At 35.3% G+C, this 26,467-nt stretch overlaps 1 protein-coding gene across 4 annotated transcripts in view; it reads right to left on the bottom strand.

Annotated features, from left to right (window-relative positions):
- The window catches only part of ARHGAP20 (Rho GTPase activating protein 20), a 133,027-nt gene that overhangs the window by 23,904 nt on the left and 82,656 nt on the right, over positions 1-26,467 (bottom strand). For all 4 annotated transcript variants that reach the window (XM_032285638.1, XM_032285639.1, XM_032285641.1 and 1 more), the window contains 6 exons: positions 22,210-22,359; positions 14,942-14,983; positions 13,931-14,015; positions 11,055-11,132; positions 8,786-8,852; positions 6,012-6,200 (listed from right to left, as the gene is read on the bottom strand). In XM_032285638.1, the coding sequence (XP_032141529.1) occupies positions 6,012-6,200; positions 8,786-8,852; positions 11,055-11,132; positions 13,931-14,015; positions 14,942-14,983; positions 22,210-22,359 (611 nt within the window). The remainder of the gene's footprint in view (positions 1-6,011; positions 6,201-8,785; positions 8,853-11,054; positions 11,133-13,930; positions 14,016-14,941; positions 14,984-22,209; positions 22,360-26,467) is intronic.

Genomic DNA, 26,467 nt, shown 5'->3' with positions numbered 1-26,467 from the left:
CACAAAAAATCCTTCAAAAAATCAATAAATCCAGGTGCTGGTTTTTTGAAAAGATCAACTAAACAGATAGACCACTAGCCAGACTAGTGAAAAAGAAAAGAGAGAAGATTCAAATAGATGCAATAAAAAATGATAAAGGGGATATCATCACCAATCACACAGAAAATACAAACTAACATCAGAGATTACTACAAACACCTCTATGCACATAAACCAGTAAATCTAGAAGAAATGGATAAACTCCTGGACACTTACACCCTCCCAAGACTAAACCAGGAAGAAGATGAGTTCCTGAATAAACCAATAACAGGGCTGAAGTTGAGGCAGCAATTAATAGCCTACCAGCTAAAAAAGTCCAGGACCAGATGGGTTCACAGCCGAATTCTACCAGAGGCACAAAGAGGAGCTGGTACCATTCCTTTTGAAACTATTCCAAACAATACAAAGAGAGGGAATCCTCCCTAACTCATTTTATGAGCCCAACATCATCCTGATACCAAAACCTGGCAGAGACACAACTAAAAAAGGATTTCAGACCAATATCCAAGATGAAACACTGATGCAAAAATCTTCAATAAATACTGGCAAACCAAATGCAACAGCACATCAAAAAGCTTATCCATCACGATCAAGTAGGCTTCATCCCAGGGATGCAAGGCTGATTCAACATCCACGAATCTATAAATGTAATCCATCACATAAACAGAACCAAAGAGAAAAAGCACATGATTACCTCCACAGATGTAGAGAAGGCCTTTGACAAAATTCAACAGCCCTTTATTCAAAATTCTCAATAAACTAGGCATCAGTGGATCATATCTCAAAATAATAAGAGCAATTTATGACAAACCCTCAGCCAATATCATACTGAATAGGCAACAGCTGGAGGCATTCCTTTGAAAACTGGCATAAGACAAGGATGCCCTCTCTCACCACTCCTATTCAACATAGTATTGGAAGTTCTGGCTAGGGCCATCAGGCAAGAGAAAGAAAGAAAGCATATTTGAATAGGAAGAGAGGACATGGTGTATAAACAGAAGACCCCATCATCTGAGCCCAAAATCTCCTGAAACTGATAAGCAACTTCAGCAAAGTTTCAGGATACAAAATCAATTTGCAAAAATCACAAGCATTCCTATACACCAAAAACAGACAAACGGAGAGCCAAATCATGAGTGAACTCCCATTCACAATTGCTACAAAGAGAATAAAATACCTGGGTATACAACAAGGGATGTGAAGGACCTCTTCAAGAAGAACTACAAAGCACTGCTCAAGGAAGTAAGAGAGGACACAAACAAATGGAAAAACATTCCATGCTCTGGTGGCACGTGCTTGTAATCCTATCTACTCAGGAGGCTGAGGCAGGAGAATTGCCTGAACCTAGGAGGCGGAGGTTGCAGTGAGCCGAGATCGCGCCATTGCACTCCAGCCTGGGTAACAAGAGTGAAACTCTGTCTCAAAAACAAACAAACAAACAAACAAAAACATTTCATGCTCATGGATAGGAATAATCAATATCATGAAAATGCCCATACTGCCCAAAGTAATTTATAGATTCAATGCTATCCCCATCAAGCTACCAATGACCATCTTCACAGAATTGGAAAAAACCACCTTAAACTTCATATGGAACCGAAAAATAGCTCACATAGCCAAGACAATCCTACGAAAACAATAACAACAACAACAAACGAAGCTGGAGGCATCATGCTACCTGACTTCAAACTATATTACAAGGCTACTGTAACCAAAACAGCATGGTACTGGTACCAAAACAGAGATATAGACCAATGGAACAGAACAGAGGCCTCAGAAAGAATACCACACAACTACAACCATCTTATGTTTGACAACTCTGACAAAAACAAGTAATGGGGAAAGGATTCCCTGTTTAATAAATGGGGTTGGGAAAACTGGCTAGCCATATGCAGAAAGCTGAAACTGGATCCCTTCCTTACACCTTATACAAAAATTAACTCTAGATGGATTAAAAATTTAAACATGAGTCCTAACATCATAAAAACTCTGGAAGAAAACCTAGGCAATACCATTCAGGACATAGGCATGGGCAAGGACTTCATGGCTAAAACACCAAAAGCATTGGCAACAAAAGCCAAAATAGACAAATGGGATCTAATTAAACTTAAGAGCTTCTGCACAGCAAAAGAAACAATCATTAGCGTGAACTGGCAACCAACAGAATGGGAAAAGATTTTTGCAATCTACCCATCTGACAAAGGGCTAATATCCAGAATCTACGGAGAACTTAAACAAATTTACAAGAAAAAAACAACCCCATCAAAAAGTGGGCAAAGGATATGAACAAGCACTTTTCAAAAAGAAGACATTTATGCAGCCAACAATAATATGGAAAAAATGCTTATCATCACTGGTCATTAGAGAAATGCAAATCAAAACCACCTCGAGATACCACCTAACACCAGTTACAATAGCAATCATTAAAAAATCAGGAGACAACAAATGCTGGAGAATGTGGAGAAATAGGAACGCTTTTACACTGTTGGTGGGAGTGTAAATTAGTTCAAACATTGTGGAAGACAGTGTGGCAATTCCTAAAGGATCTAGAACTAGAAATACCATTTGACCCAGCAATTCCATTACTGGGTATATGCCCAAAGGATTATAAAACATTCAGTTATAAAGACATATGCACATGTATGTTTACTGCAGCACTGTTCACAATAGCAAAGACTTGGAAATAACCCACATGCCCATCGATGACAGACTGGATAAAGAAAATGTGGCACATATATACCATGGAATACTAGGCAGCCAAAGAAAAGGATGAGTTCATGTCCTTTGCAGGGACATGGATGAAGTTGGAAACCTTCTCAGCAAACTGACACAAGAACAGAAAACCAAACACTGCATGTTCTCACTTGTAAGTGGGTGTTGAACAATGAGAACACATGGACACAGGGAGGGGAACATCACACACCGGGGCTTGTTGGGGGTTGGGGAGGCTAGGGCAAGGATAGCAGGGGATTGGGGTATTGAGGATGGCTAACATTAAGAGAAATACCTAATATAGATGACCGGGGGATGGATGCAGCAAACCAACATGGCACGTGTATACCTATGTAACAAACCTGCACAGTCTGCACATGTACCCCAGAACTTAAAGTATAATAATAAAGAAAATTAGTTTTTGCTGTAGATATGATGATGTTTCTTAATAAATCCAACCTAAAATTACAAGGCAAAACAGTGTGTACGTAGAAAGTTTTCATGTAGTAATATTGAAAACAATGAATGTTTAATCGCAAGTAGTATCAAGTTGCTTTATATACTTCTTGTGCTTAGATTTATATTACATAAAATTGTATACAATTGCTATATTTTGAATTATAATCAATAAAATTTAGTGGAAATTTGTTTTTTCTCCTGTTACATAAACACATAATATCCTTGATTTGGGATACTGATCTGCAAAATTTTACTATCCAGCCCCTTACAGAAAAAGTTTGCTGATCCCTGACCTAAATTGCTGATTTCCAAAGCAGTTGTTCATCAAATTCTTTTGCATTTAAAAAGAAACAACATTAGTGGTTCACCTGTAATTTTTTACACAGGTGAATCTGATGCTCAGCTGGCCCTTGGCATCAGTGGTCTATAGTTATTCTACCCCAATCCCATTTACCATGAATCATTTACAACTGGAATAATCTAGCTTCACTCCCAATAGAAAGACACTAAGCAGAGGATGCCTACAATTTAGTTGAGCAAGTCATTAGCAAAACTAGGTAAAACCCTTAGGATACCCAGTTCCTGATTATTACAAAATAAAGTTGATAAGGACCCAGAAAAACAGTTTTGAAAATCATAGTACAAAGGTAGAAGAGAAGACTATTATTCTCCTCAGCCTGCCTATAAAGATACTCTTTGTATCTTTAACGAGCTAACAACAAACCTATTGTTCATTCACACAAAAGATAATGACTGAATATTTATTTGTGTATGCCAGGCACTGTTCCAGGTGCTGGGGATATAGAAGTGAACAAAAAATAACAAAATCCCTGCCTTCATGGAGCTCATATTTTAGTGGATGGAAGACCATGATGTCTCAGTGTACCCCTTTCAAAATTACTCAAGGTGAGCAAAAAATTTTAGAGTCCAAAAACTCGATTTACTCTTATAGGAGATGACTATTAACAAATTCAAGGTCAGTTTGTATATCTGATATTGGCAAGATAAGGGAGTCCCTGATGACTGATCTACTGATTTACCAATGACTTTAGTAAAGTATAAAGTTTGAGGCTAGATCATCGATAGAGAATGATAGGCTGAATGTACATGTGAGTAGAAATGTATATAAGAGAATGGATTCAAGTAGTTGGAGAATGCTGCACAAAAACAAAGGTAAGAATACTCACTCAGTATGACGTGCCCATTTAAGGTTGGTCATTAATGATACCAAGTTGCCCTGATGCTATATGATTTCTTCTAACAGTGCAAAGAGTTCATCTAGAGATAGGATTTTAGTAGGTATATAGGAACGTAGAAAAGAGAGTCAAAGAAGCAGAAGCAGAGATTTTCTGCTAGACAGGGATGACTGCGATAACTATGGAATTCAAGTTGCATAAGGAGGGAAAGTAAAGATGAACAGCAGGACTAATGGATGGAGAAAGGGGTAGAGGTTAGTAGGTCTGAAAGAAGCAGAAGGAATCTGGGCTTCCAGAGATGAAAAATAGAATGAACAAAGGCTGGGTGAAGAAAACAGATGGCGGTCACAACTCTTTTTGTCCAATAAAATGTCAAAATCTTGAATCAAAGGGGCAAACAGGAAAGCAAGTTTCACACTGCAGTTACAATTTGTTGATGTAGTTATTTCAGAAACTATATGTTTTAGTATGAAATATAAATTAGAAATTAAATAACTTTAAATTCATTAGAGGAGATTCTGTTTAAAACAGTCTTGGTATATATTAACATTTAAAGCAAAAAAAAAAAAAAAACTCTGTACAATGAGTGCTGGTTTAATTTGTTTTCTCTGACTTTGGATAGCTACATACAAATCTTAGAGTAGGGTTGTTCTGCAATGAAGATAAAAACAGTATGAGTTAATTTTTCATTAATGCTATAGCGGTTGAATCACACACAGATAAAGAATTTCAGACTTTCCCCGGCACTCAAATGATGCCAATAATCTGTCAGGTGGCAGGAAGGTAGCCTCAGTAATCTGTCAATGTCCATGCCACTCCTTTAAACTTATTATGCCTGGGGTCCTAGTTTGCTTCTTTGCAAAATGCAAATCCTTTGGTCTCCCAGTTGGTTTACATTGACAAAGACAGCTATAGAAATTCACTATCAATTTTCTACTATCTCACTCATACTTTTTGCTATCAATTTTCTCCTGTTGCTTATACAATCTTCCTTTCAGACAGAGCTTAAAGCTTAAACCTGGGTTAGGGTAAATTATGGTTCTCTCATATTGAACATTGCTTTTATCATTCCAGAGTCTTTATGATGGGGTGGGTAAGAGACAGCTATGTTCACAGGGAATTCATATTAGATTAGTAGGCTAAGGAGATACTTCTGTAGAAATCATCTCCGTTTTCACATGCTTATCAGCACCAGAATCCAGGTAGGGCATCACAATCTTCTGACATCTATCACTGACAGCCTCTTTTTTTATAATACAATCATTTAGGGAGAACACACAGTTGGTGTGTGTTACAGTACAAAGAAGGCATTGAAGCACCTGCAGCACTGCTTATTGCCTTTGACTCTGCATTAGGAATAAGGTTAAAGGGGAAAGAATGGTGAAGAAAGAAGGAACAGACTGTATTGCTACTAGGTGCTGATTCTAAGTCAATCATGCCTATTGCTGATTTATAAAACCATCTTCTTCTAAAAGTCCATTTTTCCTTTGCAAAATACTTAGCAAATTCCAAACCAAAAATACCTCATCTGGCTGGAGTTTTGAGTCTTTGCCTTTGTACTAAATTTATGTTCAGGAATGAAAACTTTTGCTAGAAGCAACTCACTGCTCAGTTGCTGGGCTGCAGCCAGGCGGCTGGGCTTCAGGATGAACTGGCACTGCATCTCTCGGGGCAGCTGTTCCATAAGGAAGGGCTCTTGGAGGTTGAAAGGGGTGGTAGAGTCCTTTGATCCTGGTGTCAGGAGTGCAGTGTCGCGAAGATGGCTCATTTTAATTCCATATGGATACTCATGCCCTACACAGAGAAAAATCTAAATGTAGACTTCAGGCTGACTGGTACTGTTAGCATGTGTACTACAAAATAGGAATGTACTGCAATTTACTCCTGGGACTTTTGGCATAAAGAATCCTTTTGTTTGACAGAATGATCATTTACACAGTTACAGTTGGAGACCATTATGCAGGTGGTCCTATAAAAGTACTTTTAAGAGGAGGAGGGAGAAAAAGAAGAAAAAAAGTCTTTAAAGATTATCTTGTTTGGAATGAATGCACAGATCAGTTTGTGAGTTCCATAATGCTGACTTTTCCAATGTTTGCATCTAATAATATTTAAAGGTGGTCTATTGTCTCCTTTGACATTAACAAGATCTATACATTTTCAGCAAATACATGTCCTTGTTCAGTCTCAAATCTATGATTTACAATATTTTTTCTACCTACCACATAAGCATTATAAGGATCAAATAAATAAACATTAATGGCTAATATTATTTACATAACAGGGACAAAGAACTATATATATCAAGAATCACTATTATTAATATTATTTAACACAACATGTTCGTCTAAAAACATTTCATTAATTTTTATTAGTTACATAATTACTCAAGAGCATTGGGACTGGTTTGATTTATGCTTCCCTCTCACTGTTACCCTCTGAGATTGATGTTCAGAGGCAATAATCAGAAGGAAGACTACAGGGGATCAGAAACACAGAAACATATGCAAAAAGGAATGTACAAACTATAAAAACTAAACCCTGGACATCTGACTATAACATGACTTTTACTCTTTAGTATAGTAAATAATGACATCTTTTTAGTGTAATCCTCAAATACCATTGTGCTATAGTTGTTTTAAGTACAGAGAGAAAATTCCCTTCTATTCCTGACTTATCACTAAATGTAACTCAGCGAACTCTTACTCCTCCTTTTCAACTGGCCTAGGCATCCAATGTCAATGTTTCATTAATATCAACTACTACAGAAATTTTCATGGATTAAGGCAGAAAAAGGCTTCTTTGACAATAATAAAACAAAATCAATTTATTAAAGTAGCCGGCAGCTAATCTACAACTGAGGTTTGCAGAACACATTAAAATATATGATTAAGAATTGCTGCCAAATCATGGGACGATAATATCCCATATCCCACTGTTTTTCTCTAAGAGCTAGTCAGGAAGCTAGGGGCTGTTTTAAGCCTAAAAGTTACCATCTACATAGTTTCAATTAATAAATTTTATTAAAACGATAATTTTAAGTGTTTTATTTTTAATAACTTTAATTACTGCTCATTAACTATTACAAAAATAACAACACTAAAAACAAACCTGTAGAGAGGCCAAGGCAGGCAGATCACCTGAGGTCAGGAGTTTGACCAGCCTGACCAACATGGCGAAATCCCGTCTCTACTAAAAATACAAAAAAATTAGCTGGGCGAGGTGGTGGGCACCTGTGATCCCAACTACTTGGGAGGTGGTGGGTGCCTGTGATCCCAACTACTTGAAAGACTGAAGCAGGAGAACTGCTTGAACCCGGATGGCAGAGGTTGCAGTGAGCCGAGATCGCGCCATTGCACTCCAGCCTGGGCAACAGAACGAGACTCTGTCTCAAAAAAAAAAAAAAAAAATCTGAAAATACAGTCGATTTTGTCTTCAGCTCTGTGCATGATGTGAGTTGTACCTTTGAAGAAAAGTTTGGTTTTAGATTACTAAGAACACTTGAAACACTCTGAATTACACAGTAGTGACCTCATAGATAAATGAAGAATTACATGAAATAATGCATACAATATGCTCTGCACAATGTCTGGCAGGTAGTAAGCATTTTAAAATTGTTAACAGAAATTGTCATCATCATCATTATCATCGTCAGCATCTCAAGATCTGGTAAAGATGCTGTTCTTTATTTTAATTGTTCTATTTTTGTTAATCACACTGAATGAAATTACTGATCAAGAAATATTTTTTAGCTAATGACTTTAAGGTAAAATGTAACCTATTTATTAATAATTCCTCATGATAAATGCTAGAAAATATGACTAGGGAAATAGGAAAATAATTTACTTATTGAAGTAGGCGATAGTAAAGACTTTTAGGAATCTAAATGGATTAATCTAATTTTCTTCATGATGCCTGGGAAGGTTCTGGGTACATAGCAGGTGTTACATACTCATTAATGAATTAAGATGCATGGTCATATTTTAGATGGTCTTGCATAGAGGCATATAGTAGGTAGATAAGGGAACAGAAAATTTAAAAACTGAATATGAAAAATGAATACATGAAAAAAATAAATACCAATACATATTTTTCTTATAAAAATTTTTAAAAGGTTTGGCAGGATAACCCTGTTTGTCAAATGAAAAAGCAGAGAGAAAAGGTTATATTTTTCTTCCAAACTATACCATTAGTTGCTTGAATAAGGAGATATTATTTGTCTAGCACATAGTAAATCCTTGTTAAATATTTATTAAATGAACATCATGAGTTTTCACATTTAATAGTATTTAAGCTTAGGACCATATGACCAATTCTCTGAGACACTTAGAATTATAATCAAAACACAATCAATGCTATCTTAGACTTTTGCAAAAACTTACCAATGAGTGGGTATGGAGCCTCTTCTTTGCCAGAATTGACCCACAACTGGTAATCTCTCTCTGAGCCCTTAGAGATAAAAGAGTTAAATGCCACAATAAATCTTTCACATTCGATACTTGAATGAGAACATACTTTTTTTGGCTATGTGTCCTCCCTCCTGCTCCCTACCCAGTGATAGTTAGAGATCCATGAACTGCAGTGGAATCAGGCTTTCAAAATACAGGTAGCCCACAGAATGTAAAATCATAGCTAGGCCCCTTTAGAAGGAAAAACAATCTTCCTGGCTCTTAAAGGTGAATCTTTTAGAGTCCTGACTTCTGTTATGTCCCTCCACTTCTTAGAGAATATTGGGTTTAACCTCCAACATGCCCCTGCAAAGACAACCTTATTATCCAGAAAACCACAAACACTGCTCTATGATTAAAAAGTAATATCTCAAAGGCTGATTATTAGCTCAGCTGCTTCTGAGCAGGAGAGTGACCAAAAAGCTTTGAGGCAATACTTAATTGGCACAATCTCTACTGGCTTTAGTTTGGGCAAGTTCAGTTCTAGGGAAAAAAAGGATAAGAATTCTATTCTAGAGAATAGTCCCCGTCATGGAAAATAATAAAATTGTTCACTAGCAGAATTATAACCCAGCAACATTATAAATCCCACTTGAAAGAAATGATACTAAATTATACAGATTTTGCTGAATCCTCTAGGAGAGATAAAAACATTTTAGATGAAGCTAGAATAGGTAAGCCTGTTGGCAATATTTCATATCCTTGCCTTTAACTTCTGATAAAAAATTACGACTCTGCCCTTATAATACCATAAAAAAAATTCCACCCCCATACTTAGTTTGTTACTTCCCTCCCACCCCATCCAAAAATTTATTGTAAATAGGAAGACAAATCTAATAAAAATCCTTTCTTTTTATATAGTGTCTGAAAACACTGTAATAATCCCTTAGAACTGGTGTAACCAAATAGTCTAAAATCCTAATTAACAGATTTTTTTTTTGGTCTGAGGAGATTAATAATTTTATCCAAAGGAAAAGCATAAATAAGAAAATGAATCATGTCATTAATTTCTCTTCATATCTCTAAAACTATCCTAAAATATATTCATATAGCTTAGAAATTAATGGAGGTAGTTACTTTACCCAGTGCATATAATTTAAATGTAATCAAATTTATATTACAAAATTCAATGAATTATCAGACTTATTATCCCAAATTTTGATTGTCTTAAATTCTGAAGGACTTACTATAGTACAGTGAATAAGCAAATCTAAACACAATTAATAATACTATGGCATGTCTTAAATATGTGTCATGAATTGCTCTGCAAACAGCACTCCTTGAATGATGTAACATGACACATATTTAAGACATGCCATAGTATTTCACAGTATTATTAATTGTATTTAGATTTGCTTATACACAGTGTATTTTCATATTTATAGAGAATCTCACTCAAGGAATAGTGTTTTTAAGTGCTTCCTTTAGTTATCATCCTTTTGAAAGTCATTCCCTTTAAAGAAAGTACTCATTGTGTGGTGTTTATTACAACTGGCAGCAAGATGATGAGGACAGTCTTCCAGTTCTCTTTCCTCCACCTCATCCTCAAGCGTTCTAATCTCCACTCCCCAAATTCTCAAAAATTCACCCCTATCATAGAAAACCAAAAGGTACAAAGCTAAAAGCAAAACAGGGAAGAAGTGTGCTATGCACACTAATGATCTCCAAATCCATGATCTAATTCAAAGCCTGTCTTTTTATTTACCAATTCATTAGAGGTATTAGCCATAGCATCCTTAGGACCTGTAGCCAGCCAATATGGTTTTATGTAAAAATTCTACTACAGAGCAAATTATTCAGAATTCATTATCCCAAGACTGAGACTTGGAATAATAACAGAGGGGAGAAGTCAAATTGTGACAAGCAGCATGGGGAGAAGGAAGATGAAACTTTATTAAGAACCTTATACCAAATTTTTTTTGTATATGTATACAGCATATATAATAAAATACATGTTATCACTTTAAAATTATAGTCCAATCTTATAATTTTCAGTTCACACAGATTTTAAAATAGGAGAACAGCACCACCCATATATTAAGCTAATATTAAAGCTTTACTGTTCTTATTTTCTACATTTTGGGGAGTAAAATATGACTTTGGTATCTCTAATAATCAGCTGGCTTATGATAGAAGGAAAACATTTACATAAATTTAAATAATCAAAGTTTGTTTTTAATTTAAGAATAACAGAATAACTTACAGTTATCCCTAGCATTGGTAATGCCATGTTGATAACTTCATTCGCTGTATCTGAATTCATTACTGTTATAGTTTTAGACTGTAGAAAAAAATAAGAAATATAGCTATAAAATAATGAATTTTAAAACAGGTTAACAAATAATCATTGTCAAGTGATTATCAAAAGGCAAATCTTGATTTCAAGTGTGGACACAGTAAAGCATAAGATTTAGGTATAACACAAACCTTTGATTATAATTTGCTTTCATTCCCTTACAAATTATGCCCTCTAATAAAACATTTCTTTTAAAGGATGCATGGCTTACAGAATATAAGAGCTTAAGCAAATAAGAAAGACTAAATATATTTCAGAGAGAGTACATGGACCCAGCTCCCAATGAAAAAAATAAATCGGTGAGGTTGGTCCTCTGCCTTATTTTCATAATTGTATTTCCATAATGCAATGGGTAGTAAAAAAAAGGGCAAGAGCTGAATCTCTTTCTATTTCTTCCTGAGTAGTGTTTTCACGATACAGGGTTTTATTTCTTTGCATGGTATAAAGTCAGGTTAGGTAAAATCAGGATAATAATTGTTTACAGAAGACATTTAAAAAGTTACTATTGGAAACTTTCTATGTGTCACACACTGTGACCGCTAAGACTTTCATTGTTGAAATCTTTGGAGGACATAAAACCAATGAGTCTAGAAGAAAGAACTGAAAATTTTAGAAACCTCAATTCTATTATCAACTCTACCAATGAATAGGATAGCTATAATAGCTCTGTGCTAAACTATACTGAATACTTTTACTTAAAAGTAGACAATTTGCAACAAACAGAAAAATAATTAACAAGATTCTGATATATCTCTAGAGCTCACCTAATTCCAGAATGCATTATTTAAATATAAAACAATGTTACGTTGTAAAAAAAACTTACTACACACATAGGTTTTAACACATGAGAATTTAAAATTATATTAGTCCATGATAGAAAAGGCTTAAATGGCACAAAAAAGTAGCATAAATAGAAATAAAATGATATAAAAACAAGAATGATATAAAAATAAAGGTAAACAAAATCTGATCATTCATTATGTATCCTTTCATTAATAAAATTTCTTCTCTATGAGCCAATTATTTGACATGACAAACTGCTTCTAAAAATTGTTTGTTAATTGAATTTTAATTAAAAAGAGCATTTTAAACGCATGATTTCAAATTGTATTCCTGGTAGCCCCAAGGATAATGCAAAATTGTCTCAAAGCGAAACAGGGAGTGTTTGGAGCACCCAACCCAGCATCTGTCTTCTACCAGAGTATCATAGGTATCTTACATACTGTACTTTAACTTGAGAGAGAAATTTTAAAAAGCTTCTGATTTAAAAAAATGTCTAAAATTCTTTCCATTTAATTTAAAGAAACTCATGAAGTGCTGTAAAGTGAACAATCTATCCTCCCCAATACTAGGCACATATGTTCAAAACATAATTATAGAAAGTACATTTTTTCCTACATGCCTTTCCTGTATACAAAACAAATGAATTTCAGCAGATAGAGCTCTCTGGCTAGTAAACAAGCAACACACAAAACTGAAAATGTGGCAATTTTGTTCCATATTAGCATAATTTACTGACAAGGTGTGTATAACTAGAGGGTAAAGATAAAGAATGTTTCCCACACATGCATTTCTATCTGAGGGACTGGCTCTGGAAGCAGGGCTCCCTGTGAGAGTCTTGTTATGAGAGCAAAGGACAGAGTATGTCACATCATCCTTGACTTAAGCAGGGTACTAGTGATAAAACAGAGCACCCAACCTGACCACATCTCTTATCTTCCCTTCCAAAATGACAGTGGGACATCAGTCCTTTCTCAAATAGACACTTTCCACATACTGAAAAGAAAGTGTTAAAAAAAATTTAAGGGATTTCCCAGGAAATTCTGAATGTAACCAACTGCTACAACTGAATCAAAGACAGAAAAAACAGGGTTTTTGTTTTGTTTTGTTTTACTTTGCTACAGAAGATCTCTGTTGTCTCATATTATAAAAGTTTGAGTATTTCTCTCAAGCAGTGACATCTGGCATTCAGGAGTTGGTCAGAACATTTGCATAACTTTTGCTTTTGGCCAAAACATAACTATTTTGCACTACATATTTTTCTACACACAAAACTAATATGTGTGATCTAGAGCTGCTGTGAAGTATGACAGTTGGTAGTATCATAAAATATTCATAAGTTTTCATATTATTCATAATTGATAACATTTTATCTCTTATACTATGATTACAATCATCAAATTACACATAATAACTGACTGGGGTTAATGACTTGATATTTGACCAATATGATAAACACTGTGAGGCAGTAAAATGCTGATCCCTTAAAAATGTCACCTTTCCCACATCATCCTCCTATTAACCTCCACTAATCCTAAAGGATTCAATCCCTAAAAATTTAAAGAACGAATAACTTTCAAAACCACTTTCTGCTTAAGAAGTGACAAGCTGGGAAAAAATTGCTTAATAATAATAGGAAATACTCTTTGTGGAAACAGCTTTACTACAAGCCTCTGCAGCTGGTTTGGAAAAGATCCAGAGAAATATTCATGCCAGAGGGAAGAAAGAGACATCTCACAAGCAATGCTTTTTCAAGCATAAATGTTAAATACTGTAGTTCATATGAATTTCTCTTGCTTCATTTTCTCTAGGGTTTATTTTTCATATATATGAAGACATACATATACCCAGGAAAATGTATTTCCCCGCTGTGGTATTTCTAAATGCCTTCCTTCCATAGCACATACACAGTCTGCCTGCCTGCCTGCCCATCTCTCCTCTTAGCCACAGTGTTGTCTTATGCAGGGACTTGGAATTTAATTTTCTGGCTTAGAAACACTTACATAGGCACAATTCCCAATGTCCTTGGCGAAGATTTTGAGGGGAATGCTCTTCGGGTAGTCCTTTTCTTTCTCTAGATTGATGTATCTAATCAAATGCAACAACAACCCAAAACAACACTGAGTCAGATGGAATTCGCTAATGGCTTATTTTAGAAATCAATCTATTTTGCTACTATTTCCAATATACTTATATGCTATTTTTTAAAAGATAGATGAGAAGACTCAGCAAAGTCAGATTACATTATGGGTTGGAAGAGAATTTAAAAATTTTTCAGGACATTAGGCATGGACACACAAAAAAATGGGACATCCATGTCAAGTGAGGTTTGAGAAGCATAATCAAGTTAGGGCACCTCTGGGTAACATTTCACCCTCAAAGCTTCCCTGCCTTCTTTGGGCAGGTCCAGCACCTTACTGATAAGTATAGGAACATATATAATACATAATTTACAAGGCCAAACCAAAGCAATGGCCTTGTACTTCTCATTTAGCTCTTCAGTAGGATATAAATCTTGGTTATCCTATTGTGTGGGGAGGGAGAGAGGACAGGAGGGAGGGAAGGACTCTAGGTCTAACAGATGAACCTAAGTCAATCATTTTAGTCTGCATGCTCAATGGCAGGGATAATAACTACCATTATTTTTGAGGTGCTTAGTAAAAAACCCTGCATTTATGGAAACTTAATACATACTTTGAGGAAACTGTTAGCTTCAATTGGTAGGCTGGAGACAATGGAGAGAGAGAGATTATTGACTAACTTCTGTCTAAAATGACTTAACTAGACCTCAATGTTCTCCTTCCTAGAAGGTTAAGAAATATATGTAATGAGAGAACATTATTTATATAGCAAGTAAGCAGCTAGTATACAATATAGACAGCACCTTATTAAAAGGACAAATGAACAATTTCTACTAAGGAGAAGGGGAATAATTGGGGGCACATCTCTGCAGAAAAGTTCTTAATTCATTTATTAAAGGTTAAAGATTAAAAATATGAATACTGAAAAAATACCTCTGAAGGAGAGAGAGCCATTTGTCCTTTTGTTCTGGAGAACTGCAATCAAAGAAAATGGGAGAGAAAAATTAAACCACATAAAAAACATATGCTGACAGATTTAGGATTGTCAATCCAGATGAAAATATCAACAGCCCGTTGTTACTAATGTAGTTGCACACACAAGCTGCAACCTTGGCATAATTGTGTTCTGGAGAACTCTGCAGTGAAAATATCTCTTTGGAAAAACTACAGTCATGTGTAGTTTTATTAAATCCTTTTGGATGGATCTAAGACAAATCCTCTTTTCTACCTTTTACAGGTGGTATTATACTAGTGGAAAGAGTAGTTGATTTGGAATCTAACGCTTGGTTTCAAAATTATATGCAAGCTAGGTGATCATGGGCAAGTCATTTAACCTCTAAGCCTCAGTTTCTACATCTATGAAACTGGTTAATATTTTTGCAGCTCAAATGGCCATACAAATAGAAAGTATACTTAATATTGAGAATAAAGAGATTAAGAGAAATTTAGCATGTGGATGGAAATCTCTTTGCCCAGAAACCAGTTTGCTGTCAGGAAAACAAAACAAAACAAAACATTTTTTTGAAAATACATACAGCAAGATTATGATTTAATAAATTAGTTCACTGAAAACTTAATAACTATAACCTTCTGATTAAGATCAATCCATCTGCAACTAAATTAGTATTGATTTTTATGCTGATTTCACTGTTATATTTAATTCTTAAGGTTAGAAATAATTTAAAGCTTATTCTTATGTGGTCTTGTCACTAACAGGCTTTTAAAATCATATTTCTCTCTCTCTCTTTTTTTTAAGACAGGGATTTTGCTCTGTTGCTCAGGTTAGAGTGTAGAGGCATGATCATGGCTCACTGCAACCTTGAACTCCTGGGGCTCAAGTGATCAGCCTCCTGAGTAGTTGGGGCTACAGATGCATGCCACAATGCCTGGCTAATTTTTTAATGTTTTTAGAGATGTTGGAAGTTCTAGTTATTTTATTATTTCCCAAAATACATTTATTCATGAACTTTGTTGCTTAGCAATTTTCTCCATAAGCAATCTCCCAGGATTGGCCAAAGTGTATCATTTTTTTTTTTTTAACCATTGACCATACACTTTCCATCTTTCACAATTCCTTACTATCTTTTGATGTACTCTCTTTTCTAAAATAGATTTTCTAGGCTCATTTATGTCAAATCTTGAATTTATTTAGCAAAAATCTCTGTTGAGAAATAGAGAAGAGGTTTGCTCCAGGCCTGCTTTTTTCCAAAGCAGTTAAAGAAAATTGCCCCTTTAAGACACTTAGTATTTTTTTAAACTTTTAACTGCAATAAAAGACATATAAAGAAAACTGCACAAAGCTTACATGTACAGCTTAAAGAATTTTAACAAACTGAACACAATCATGTAAACCAGCACCCAGATCATGAAACAGAAAATCAGCTTGGAAGGTCCCTTATGTTCTTTTCCAGGAAGTAGTTTCCACTATCCTGACTTTCAATAGCATAGAATGGTTTTGTATGCTTTGGTACTTTATGTAAATGTAACAATAAAGTAAATACTACTTTGCATCTGGCTTATTTCAACATTATGTTTATGAGATTTAATTATACTACTGTGTGTAGTTTTAGAGGATTCATCCTCATTGCTGTGTTTCCTTGGTTGAATATATAGCATATATTACTTCAAAATATAAATTAAGAAATGTGTCAGGTTAATGTATGGAGATTGATTTGTGTAATCTTCTTATATATTTCCCTTTCCCCCATGCTCTTTATCTGAATCCAGGATTCCCTTTCTTCAGTAATTCTTAATCTCAGGCATTTTTACAGGGCTAAAAATCGAAGTATTTCAAAGTCAATGGCTATCTCTGGGTTTTATAAATACTTAAACCCATTGAAAGATAATAATAGGATCCAGGACAGGAGAAAGCAACGTATCTTGGAAAATAAAAAGGGCACAGCAGATTAGAAGATTCTCTCAAATTATGGAGGAGACAGAGGCCTGTCATCCCTGAGAGTGAGCCGGAAACCATATGTCACTTAGTTAAGGTGCCCTAAGGAGACAGAAAGAACCCAGAGGAAAAGGTTTTAAGGAGTTATTAGGGAGGCTGGGTCCTAGAAACCAAAGTTTTTATATCAGCAAGAATACCTTCCCCCTGCCTTATGGCAAAGAAACAGAACATCTCTGGATACACAGGGTCAACTCTGGGCAAAGAAAAAGATGTCAACAGTGATCACAACAAACTAAAGTCAGAAACCCTTTGTCTATTTTGGAGGCATCTTAGAAGTCTCCTGCATTCTAGTTCTACCTTACAAAAACAGCAGTTCAGTAAAGAAGAAAATCTGATTTCTTACCAGCCTGGCAAAATGGGGGTTTAAGATGAGTTTTAATTTGATCTATAAACAAACAGGCATACCTGAGTTTGTAGTCTAAGATTCACAGTAGATTCACAGTAAGAACTTAAGTTAAAATATAATTTTCTGGGCCGGGCACAGTGGCTCACACCTGTAATCCCAGCACTTTGGGAGGCTGAGGTGTGGATCACCTGAGGTCAGAGTTCAAGACTAGCCTGACTAACATGGAGAAACCCTGTCTCTACTAAAAAAATTAGCCGGTCATGGTGGCAGGTGCCTGTAATCCCAGCTACTCAGGAGGCTGAGGCAAAAGAATCACCTAAACCTGGGAGGTGGAGGTTGTGGTAAGCTAATATTGCACCATTGCACTCCAGCGTGGGCAACAAAACAAAACTCCATCTCAAAAAAAATTATTTTCCAATTCTTCTTGTAGATAGATCATTGTCAGATTCAATACTTCCTGTGTCTCCTGAATAATTTCCCCATTCTACCATACCATTATTTGTAAAATCAGGGTGCAGGACCTATTTTTCTGGTAGATATAGATCCTTAGTTTGTGAATCAGAGTATAGGTAGTGATAGAGATGAAATTCCTTTTGGCCTTTTTTGAGACGTGACTACCCTGTTTCCCAAAGTAAAGCATGGAAACTTCAAATTGATTGTCTGCTCTTTCCTCAGTTTGACTCAACTGGGAGTTTTTCAAAGATTCTGGCAGTTATCAGTCTGATATTTCAATGCTACTAGTTTTTGAGACCGGTCTTGCTCAGGATGGAGATACTGCCCAGGCTGGAGGGTAGTGGTGCCATCATAGCTCACTACAGCCTTGAATTCCTGGACTCAAGCAATGCTCCTGCCACATCCTAAGAATACAGATGGGTATCACCATGCTCAGCTAATTTAAACATTTTTTTAGAGATGGAAGTCTATGTTGCCCAGGTCTATGGCCTGAAGCAATCCTTCACCTCAGCCTCCCAAGTAGCTGGGTCTACAGGCGTGTGCCACCATGCTTGCATAGTATTTCACTTTTTTGTAGAGATACACTCTTGCTATATTGACCAGACTGGTCTCAAACTACTCACCTCAAGTGATCCTCTCACCTCAGCCTTTCAAGCAGCTGGGATTACAGGCACCAGCCACTGTGCCTGGCTATATTTACAAAAAATAATTATAGCAACTGGATAGGAGAGACTGCTTCTTTAACTTGCTACCTGATGGAATTTTAAACTGATCATGACCTAGATTTCCATAACATTTCCAATGATTTCCACTACTTTCTAAAGATCCAAGTTTCCCTCTTGTATCTTCACTCACCGTGAAAAACTTCTATTAACATTTTTTTTGTAGGCCAGTTTGCTAGTAATAAATTATTATAGTTTAAAAAAATGTTCATTCTACCTTCATTTTAAAATAATATTTTTGCTGGATATTGTATTCTAGGTTAAAAGGTTTTTGTTTCAACACTTTAAAAAATATGTTCCACTGTGGTAAAAAATATGCTGGGCATGGTGGCTCACGCCTGTAATCCCAGCACTTTGGGAGGCTGAGGCAGGTGGATCACCTGAGGTCAGGAGTTTGAGACCAGCCTGACTAACATGGTAAAACCCCATTTCTACTAAAAATACAAAAAAAAAAAAAAAATAGCCAGGCATGGTGGCCTGCACCTGTAATCCCAGCTATCTGGGAGGCTGAGGCAGGAGTATTGCTTGAAATCAGGAGGCGGAGGTTGCAGTGAACTGAGATCACACCATTGCACTCCAGCTTGGGCAATAAGAGCAAAACACTCTCTCTCTCTCTCTCTCTTTCTCTCTCTCTCTCTCTCTCTATATATATATATATATATGTATCTTTCTCTCTATATATATATTCCACTGTCCTCTAACCTCCATATTTTCTAATAAAATATCTGTAATAATTCAAATTGTCATTTTCCTATTTGTAATACTTTGTTTTTCTCTGACTGCTTTCAAGATTTTTCTCTTATCTTTGATTTACAGTAGTTTATGACATGACCAGGTATAGTTTTCTTAATAGTCACACTGTCTAGAATTCAGTGAGCTTGCTGAATCTGTATATTTATGCCTTTTATCAAATTTGGATAGTTTTTAACCACTATTTCTTCAGCCCCATTTCCTCTCTCCTCTTTAATTCCAATGACATGTATATTATATTTTTTGATATTTTCCAAGTCTGTGATACATTTTTCCTTCAAAAAAAATCTTTGTTTTCTCTGTTCCTCAGATTAGACAATTTGTATTGATAAATCTTCAAGTTCACCAATTCCTCTTTCATTTCCATTCTGCAAAGAAGGCCATTCAGAAAAACATTTTATTTAAGATATTGTAGTTTTCAGTTCTAGAATTTTCATTTGGCCCTTTTTAGTATTTTCTATTTCTCTGCTGATATTTCCTATCTTTTTATTATTTTAAATTGAATTTTCCTTTTACCTGCCATGCATACTTATGAAATCTGTTTTAAAGGTCTTTTCTGGTAATTCAACATATGACTCATCTCAAGATTGGTCTCTACTGATTATGTTTTTCCTTTTTCTTCATATGTCAAGAAATTTTAGATTGTATTCTGAACATTACAAACATTTTATTTTGGAGACTCTGTATTCTGTTATATTTGTGGAACAGTGTTGATATTTTTATGTTAGCAGAAAAATAACTTGATTAGATGAAGCTACAAACTCTATTTCATCTGTGATGGGCTGCAGCTCGGTTCAATTCTTTTAGTCTTAGCTTCAAGGTGCTTTGAGTCTATCTCACACACGTGGGGTTTGGTGATCAGCCAGAGATTTGGACAGTGTTTATACATAGAATCTGAAACATCCCTTCTCTGCTACTTTCCTTTTTGAGATTTTCCCCCTCATTCTGCAATAACTGTGGATGACATGGCTTCTGTCCTCCAGTTCTTCCACTCAGAAAGATTGTTTCTGCCAGTTTTAGTTTTCCTACACCATGATGTAACTGCACTCTGCCCTCAGGCTAAGGCCTTAAAAACAGGAACTGCACCCAGTACTTGTGCCTACTTCCAAGTTTTTGTCCTCTCCAAAAGATCTCACTCTGCCAGATCAGAGGCAGAACTCAACACTTTTTTTTAAAACATAAATTTTGAAATAATTTTTGATTTCCATAAAAGTTACAAAGATAATACAGAGATTCCCTACATACTTCTTACCCTGTTTACATTTCCTCTAACGTTATTTTCTTACATTATCATAGCCCATTTGTCAAAACTAAGAAACCAATATTAGTACATTACTATCAAACTCTTGACTTTATTCAGATTTCACAATTTTTTCCATTAATGTCCTTTTTCTGTTCTAGAAGCGAATCTAGCATACCACATTATGATTATTATGTCTCTTTAGTAACTGATCTATGACCATTTCTAAGTCTTGCCCTGTTTTTGTTTTTTTGACCTTGAAGGTTTGAGGAGTCCTGATCAGGTGTCCTGTATAATATGTCTCAATGTGTGTTTATTGCATGATTTCCTCATGATTAGACAGAAATTGAAGGTTTTTGGGAGGAAGATCACAAGGTTAATTGTTCTTCTCATCACAATACATCAAGAAGTACATGATAGCCACATGAATATCACTGGTGATATTAACCTTGATCATTTGGTTAAAGAACCATAGTTTGAATAATATAATATAGGTAAAACTTGTTTCCACATTTCCCCCTCTTCTTAAAAAAAGAAGTTTCTTAAAAATTCATTGATCAAAAATGTCATATAGTCATACCCTCACTTAAAATTGCTTCCTTTCACCTGTAACTCCAAGGAGATTAAGCAATAGGAAATGATAATATCTAGAGAAATCTATCATGGAAAAGAACATACGCTGAGAATAAAACAAACACATTTTTTTTTTTCCCAAATCAGTTCTTAAAATCTTGTGGTAGGCCAAATAGTACATAATAGAATTTAATGATATGCCTATCTTTTACTAGAAGATTAACATCTTAGAAAATTTTAGTTGTCTGGCTTTAGGATGATGCCCCAGGAGTTTTGTCATGGCAATAAGAGAAGTAGAATAAAAAATATGTGCGCGTGATGGGCACTAAGTATAAAACAAATACTGGAGAGGTAAGGACACAGTTAATCAAAATCACAAGTGTGATTATGATTGTTCACTCTGAACTGGACAATGCCAATTAAGCATGTTCAGTAGAACAGGACAAATATTCTGTATTCATACATTCTCCAACCCCATCCTAGCATAGAAGTTAAGTCTTGGGAAACTCTGACTCCTTAAAATCATAAATTTGCTTCTGAGTGTCACATCTCTACAGATACCAACTCAAAACCTGCTACACAATTCAGGCAACCAGCATTTCATGACATTAATTTTATTTGTATAATAAAAAACTATTTATTAAAAAATTCGGGAGTATAAACCACTTATTCAGACTTAAGTGGACCATACAAATTGCTTCAATGAAGGTCTTTTTCAGTGGTTTGAAAAGACTGATAAGCCTTGAAAGCTCAATATGTTAAACAAATACCTACATATTAAGGAAGGGGATGTTAAAGAGGGGGTCCTAAAGATGCGACTACTCTATTCCCCTTCCATATTTCTGGAAGTTCCTATTTTTTTTTTTTTTTTTCATAAAAATAACTTGTTGAACCAAGGTAAATGATGCCAAGAGTTTCCAATATTTACCATTAATTTTCACATATTTTAATCAAAAGCCCTTTGGGAGAAATATATGGCATACAAGTATTTTGGTTGGGTGTATGTGTCAACAGATGAGTTACTGACTCAATACACAATCAGTATAAAATATTTCCCTTTTAAAAATTAGAGGAACAACATTTGATTAATTTTTTTAAATCTCTGTCCTAGAAATTATCATAGTAGCTAACCCAGGTAAATACAGGACAAGCTGTGATTCTTACCTGAAAGTGGCCACAAAGTTCACTATGGGCCAGCCCAAAACAAAGGATTTCATGGCATTGGTGTTGCCTTCTCCCACTTCATCCACACAGCTTGCTGTCCACATATCAGTTAATTTAATTTTATTTTTTATCTTAAAGTTATTGTTATATCTAGAAAGATAAAAACCAAAGAGAACCTTTTGTTATTTAAATTTTATGGGAGCTTCTCTGGAAGCCATCACCCTCAGCAAATTAACACAGGAACAGAAAACCAAACATCACGTGTTCTCACTCATAAGTAGGAGTTGAACATTGAGAACACACACACACACACAGAGGGGAACAACATATACTAGAGCCTGTTGAGGGGTGGGGGATGAGGGTAAGGAACTTAGAGGATGGGTCAATGGGTGCAGCAAGCCACCATGGCACAGGTATGCCTATGTAACAAACCTTCATGTTCTGCACAGGTATCCCTTTTTTTTTTTAAGAAGAAAAAAAATTTACTAGCACTTCTGTACTTGACAAAAAAAAATTTTCACTAATCATGGGCAAAGTGTCTTATCGTTTTTATCTTCAGTGCCTAGAAGAGTAAACTAAAACAGGGTTGGCTACCTTGGCCTAAGAAGATCTTTGAAACATTGGTGAAACAATTATTCCTCATGCCTGCTTTGATGGCAAGAAATAGCCATAAACTGGCCATCTTATGTTTCTATGTGTCGAGCATTGCATTTGGATCAAAAGCCTAACTTCAAATGTACTGCTGTTACACAATATTAATTCATTTATTATTTATAACTTGCTAATTTAAACTATTTGAGTGGCTGATAATGGAAAATACACAGGATTTATTAAAATATTTATCAAATTTTCATTTTAAAAGATATCCCTGTAGTTAGAGAAATTTATAATACATTTTCAATGAAGTGGTTACAAGGTTTTCTGGTTTTTTTTTTTCTTGAGTTGGAGTCTTGCTCTGTCACCAGGCCAGAGTGCAGTGGTGTAATCTTGGGTCACTGCAACCTCCGCCTCTGGGTTCAAGCGACTCTCCTGCCTCAGCCTCCTGAGTAGCTGTAACTACAGGCATGCGCCACCATGCCCAGCTAATTTTTAGTAGAGATGGGGTTTCACCATGGTGGCCAGGATGGTCTCCATCTCCTGACCTCATGATCCACCTGCCTTGGCTTCCCAAAGTGCCATGATTACAGTCATAAGCCACCATGCCTAGCCGGTTACAAGATTTTCTAGCCTTTAGAAGCATAGGTTATTTTAATTTTCTTTCTTAGATTTTGCTCAACCATTTCCCCTTCTATTCTAGCTAAAAGTAAAAACCTGCATTCCCCCAAAAAGAATCTAAACCAAACTTTAAAAAAAAGTGGTGTTGACACAATTAACATTCATCTCTGGGGACCCTGAAGGTGATCTACTTTAATTTAAGTGAAATTGCTTTTAGTCAATTTCTACCTAATCCCTGTAGACTCCTGATATGGAAACCAACATATCTCTTGACCTAATTGTCAGGTTTAATGCTCGCATGAAACTGAAACTTAAATAGAAGGTACCGAGAAGGATAAAGGTAACTCATATGGAAGTATCCCTAAAACTCCTCTGATACATGGAATATTTAAAGCTAAAACTCTTTAGTGGAATTCATAATATGAAAAAGGATTTTAGAGGAACTGAAGGAGAATCTAGATTCAAAGCCTCATTTATGCTTCCCATAGGGTGCACTGAATTTAAGTGTAATAGAAAGAGCCTTGTGGCACAATGCCTTCTTTCTATATTTTATTTCAGTATTTTCTACCCTATTGTTATGAATCTTTGAATTTTTAAAATAAAACAAACCTAATTGCAGACCAAATCTTATTTCTTGATGTCAACTATTTGGGTAATATAAAACTAAAACTCCACATCTTTTGAAAAAACAGGTAACTTTCCATATTTGTTTTCACATTTTGTATTTTCTGATGCAAGTTTCTATCTTAGTAGATACTTGAGATACCATGTGGGAATATCTACCATCCACATCTACTGACCTGGGAAAAAGTCATCTCAAAGATCCTTTCCCTAGATTAATAAGGTGCTACATTATCCACCCCAATTTCCAAAACAAGCAACTGTCTAAAAGTACAAACAATGACTTCCATTCTCCTATAATAACGGCTAATAATTATTGAGAACTTACCATATACCGTTGTTGTAAATGTTTTACACACATTATTTAGTTTGATCTTCAGGAATTTTATAGATAAGGAAATGGAGTTGCAGAGAGGTTAACTTGCTAAAAGTCACACAGCTTAAATAGCAGAGCTAGAATTTAAACTTGGATAGTGCTGACTCCTGAGCTTATTTATGCTCTTAACCACTAAGCACCTATAAAAAGTCCTGGATATCATTATTTCTACAAAGCACCTGGCACCTGGGTGAAATTATCTTTCTATGAAGTTCTCTTCAGCTTTTCTATATTTGGCCTGTTTTTTAAATAAATCTCTCTGGAGCTACAAGGCTTTCTGATGTGGCTACAATGGAGGCTGAGGAAGAAATCTCATGAACACTTACGTAAATAAAGCTAGATGGATTAGTTTGAAAATATTTAAAACGAGTATTCCAACAAAGCTTTATATTAAAATGGGCAGTCTTGGGGTCATAGTGTGTTTCTTCAGATTTTTCAATTTCAATCTCTAATAGTATTAGGCTATAGAAATTAAAAAATACGAATTTAATGTGAACTGGCTCCAATAGTATGACAATGACTATCTCCAATAGTTATTACGACAACAGGAATTAAAAAGTATGAATCCAATATGAACAGACTGAACAAAAACCTCTAAAAATAAATTATTTTTTTCTTTTTGAGACAGAGTTTCATTCTTGGTCCCCAGGCTGGAATGCAATGGTGTGATGTTGGCTAACTACAACCTCTACCTCCCAGGTTCAAGTGATTCTCGTGCCTCAGCCTTCTGAGTAGCTGTGATTACTCAGGTGCCTGCCACCAGGCCTGGCAAATTTTTTTTTTTGTATTTTTAGTAAAGATGGAGTTTTGCCATGTTGGCCAGGCTGGTTTCAAACTCTTGACCTCAGCTGATCCGTCTGCCTCAGCTTCCAAAAGTGTTAGAATTATAGGGATGAGCCATTGCACCTGGCCAAATTCAGCCAAATTCTTTATTTCTACAATGTAGTACCTTACTACAAATTTATTAAGCTGACAGATATACTTTGCTCTCATATCCTCCTATCTCCATACTAGAAAAAATCAGTGAATTGTTGAAATACACAGGATTCCAGTGAGACTTCTCCCTGTCTTATTAAATATGTTTTGGGGTAGAGGCCATTATATATTCCACAAATACCTGATGGTAATTCTATTAATAAATTTATTTCATCTTCTTCAGCTAAACAGAACTCATTACTGTTTACTATTTCCTTATTCTCATAAAATACAAGAATACTGATGGCTTAAGAAGGTGTGAGGTAAGTACAGTCATTTCTCCTTTCTGTAAATTCCATATGGGTGCTCAATGGTTATTATCAGAGAGAACTTTAATTTCTTCTAAATAATTTAATGTTTGTAAAATAGGTCCTGTTTTTTAAAAAAGAAAAGACATGATTTTATTGGAAAAGTAACTTCTTATTTATCTTCCAAACGAGTATCAAAAGTGGTCCTCAAGTACCCATCTGGCTTTAATACTTTACTAATTTAGTACAAAAAAGAATTACCATAATCTCCAAACAATTTTCAGTAAACATGTCAGCATCCAGTACGAAACAGATTAAATATAATAATTTAGTCAATAGAAGAAAGCATTTAACCCCTGCTTTATTGTACTTACTAAAATTCACTAAACAAATATGTAGCAGTTGACTGATTATGTATCCCACTTCAGTTTATTTCTCTAGGCCCAACCTAAGAACTGAAAGCAGTATCCAAATAAAGCCTGAAGATGATCTCATGTAATACAGAACCTAAGGTCTCCTCCTTGTTCCCTATGGCTCAGTAAGAGACTAAGTGCTAATCTCAGATTATTTCAACAAATTAATTGATCCAGGGTAACACTCAATCCTTCATCTAAGGGTAAGAAGTGAGATAAAAGACATAGGTTTGGAATTACAAGGGACTATTTGCTTTTTGTTATTTCATAAAAATTAAGTTCTTTCATATTAAGAAGGATCTATGAATATAACTAAATGTTTGCTATGAGAATGACCATGTAATCAGTTTCCTAAAAATTGGTGGTCAAAATTTTTGCAAAGTGGCAGGATTTAATAAAAATCATCTCAA

Source organism: Sapajus apella, unplaced genomic scaffold (assembly GCF_009761245.1).
Source record: "Sapajus apella isolate SASKATOON/1434 unplaced genomic scaffold, GSC_monkey_1.0 scaffold16, whole genome shotgun sequence".
Lineage (NCBI taxonomy): Eukaryota > Metazoa > Chordata > Mammalia > Primates > Cebidae > Sapajus > Sapajus apella.
Note: the sequence above shows the minus strand (reverse complement) of the source record. Positions and strands in the feature narration are given on the sequence as shown.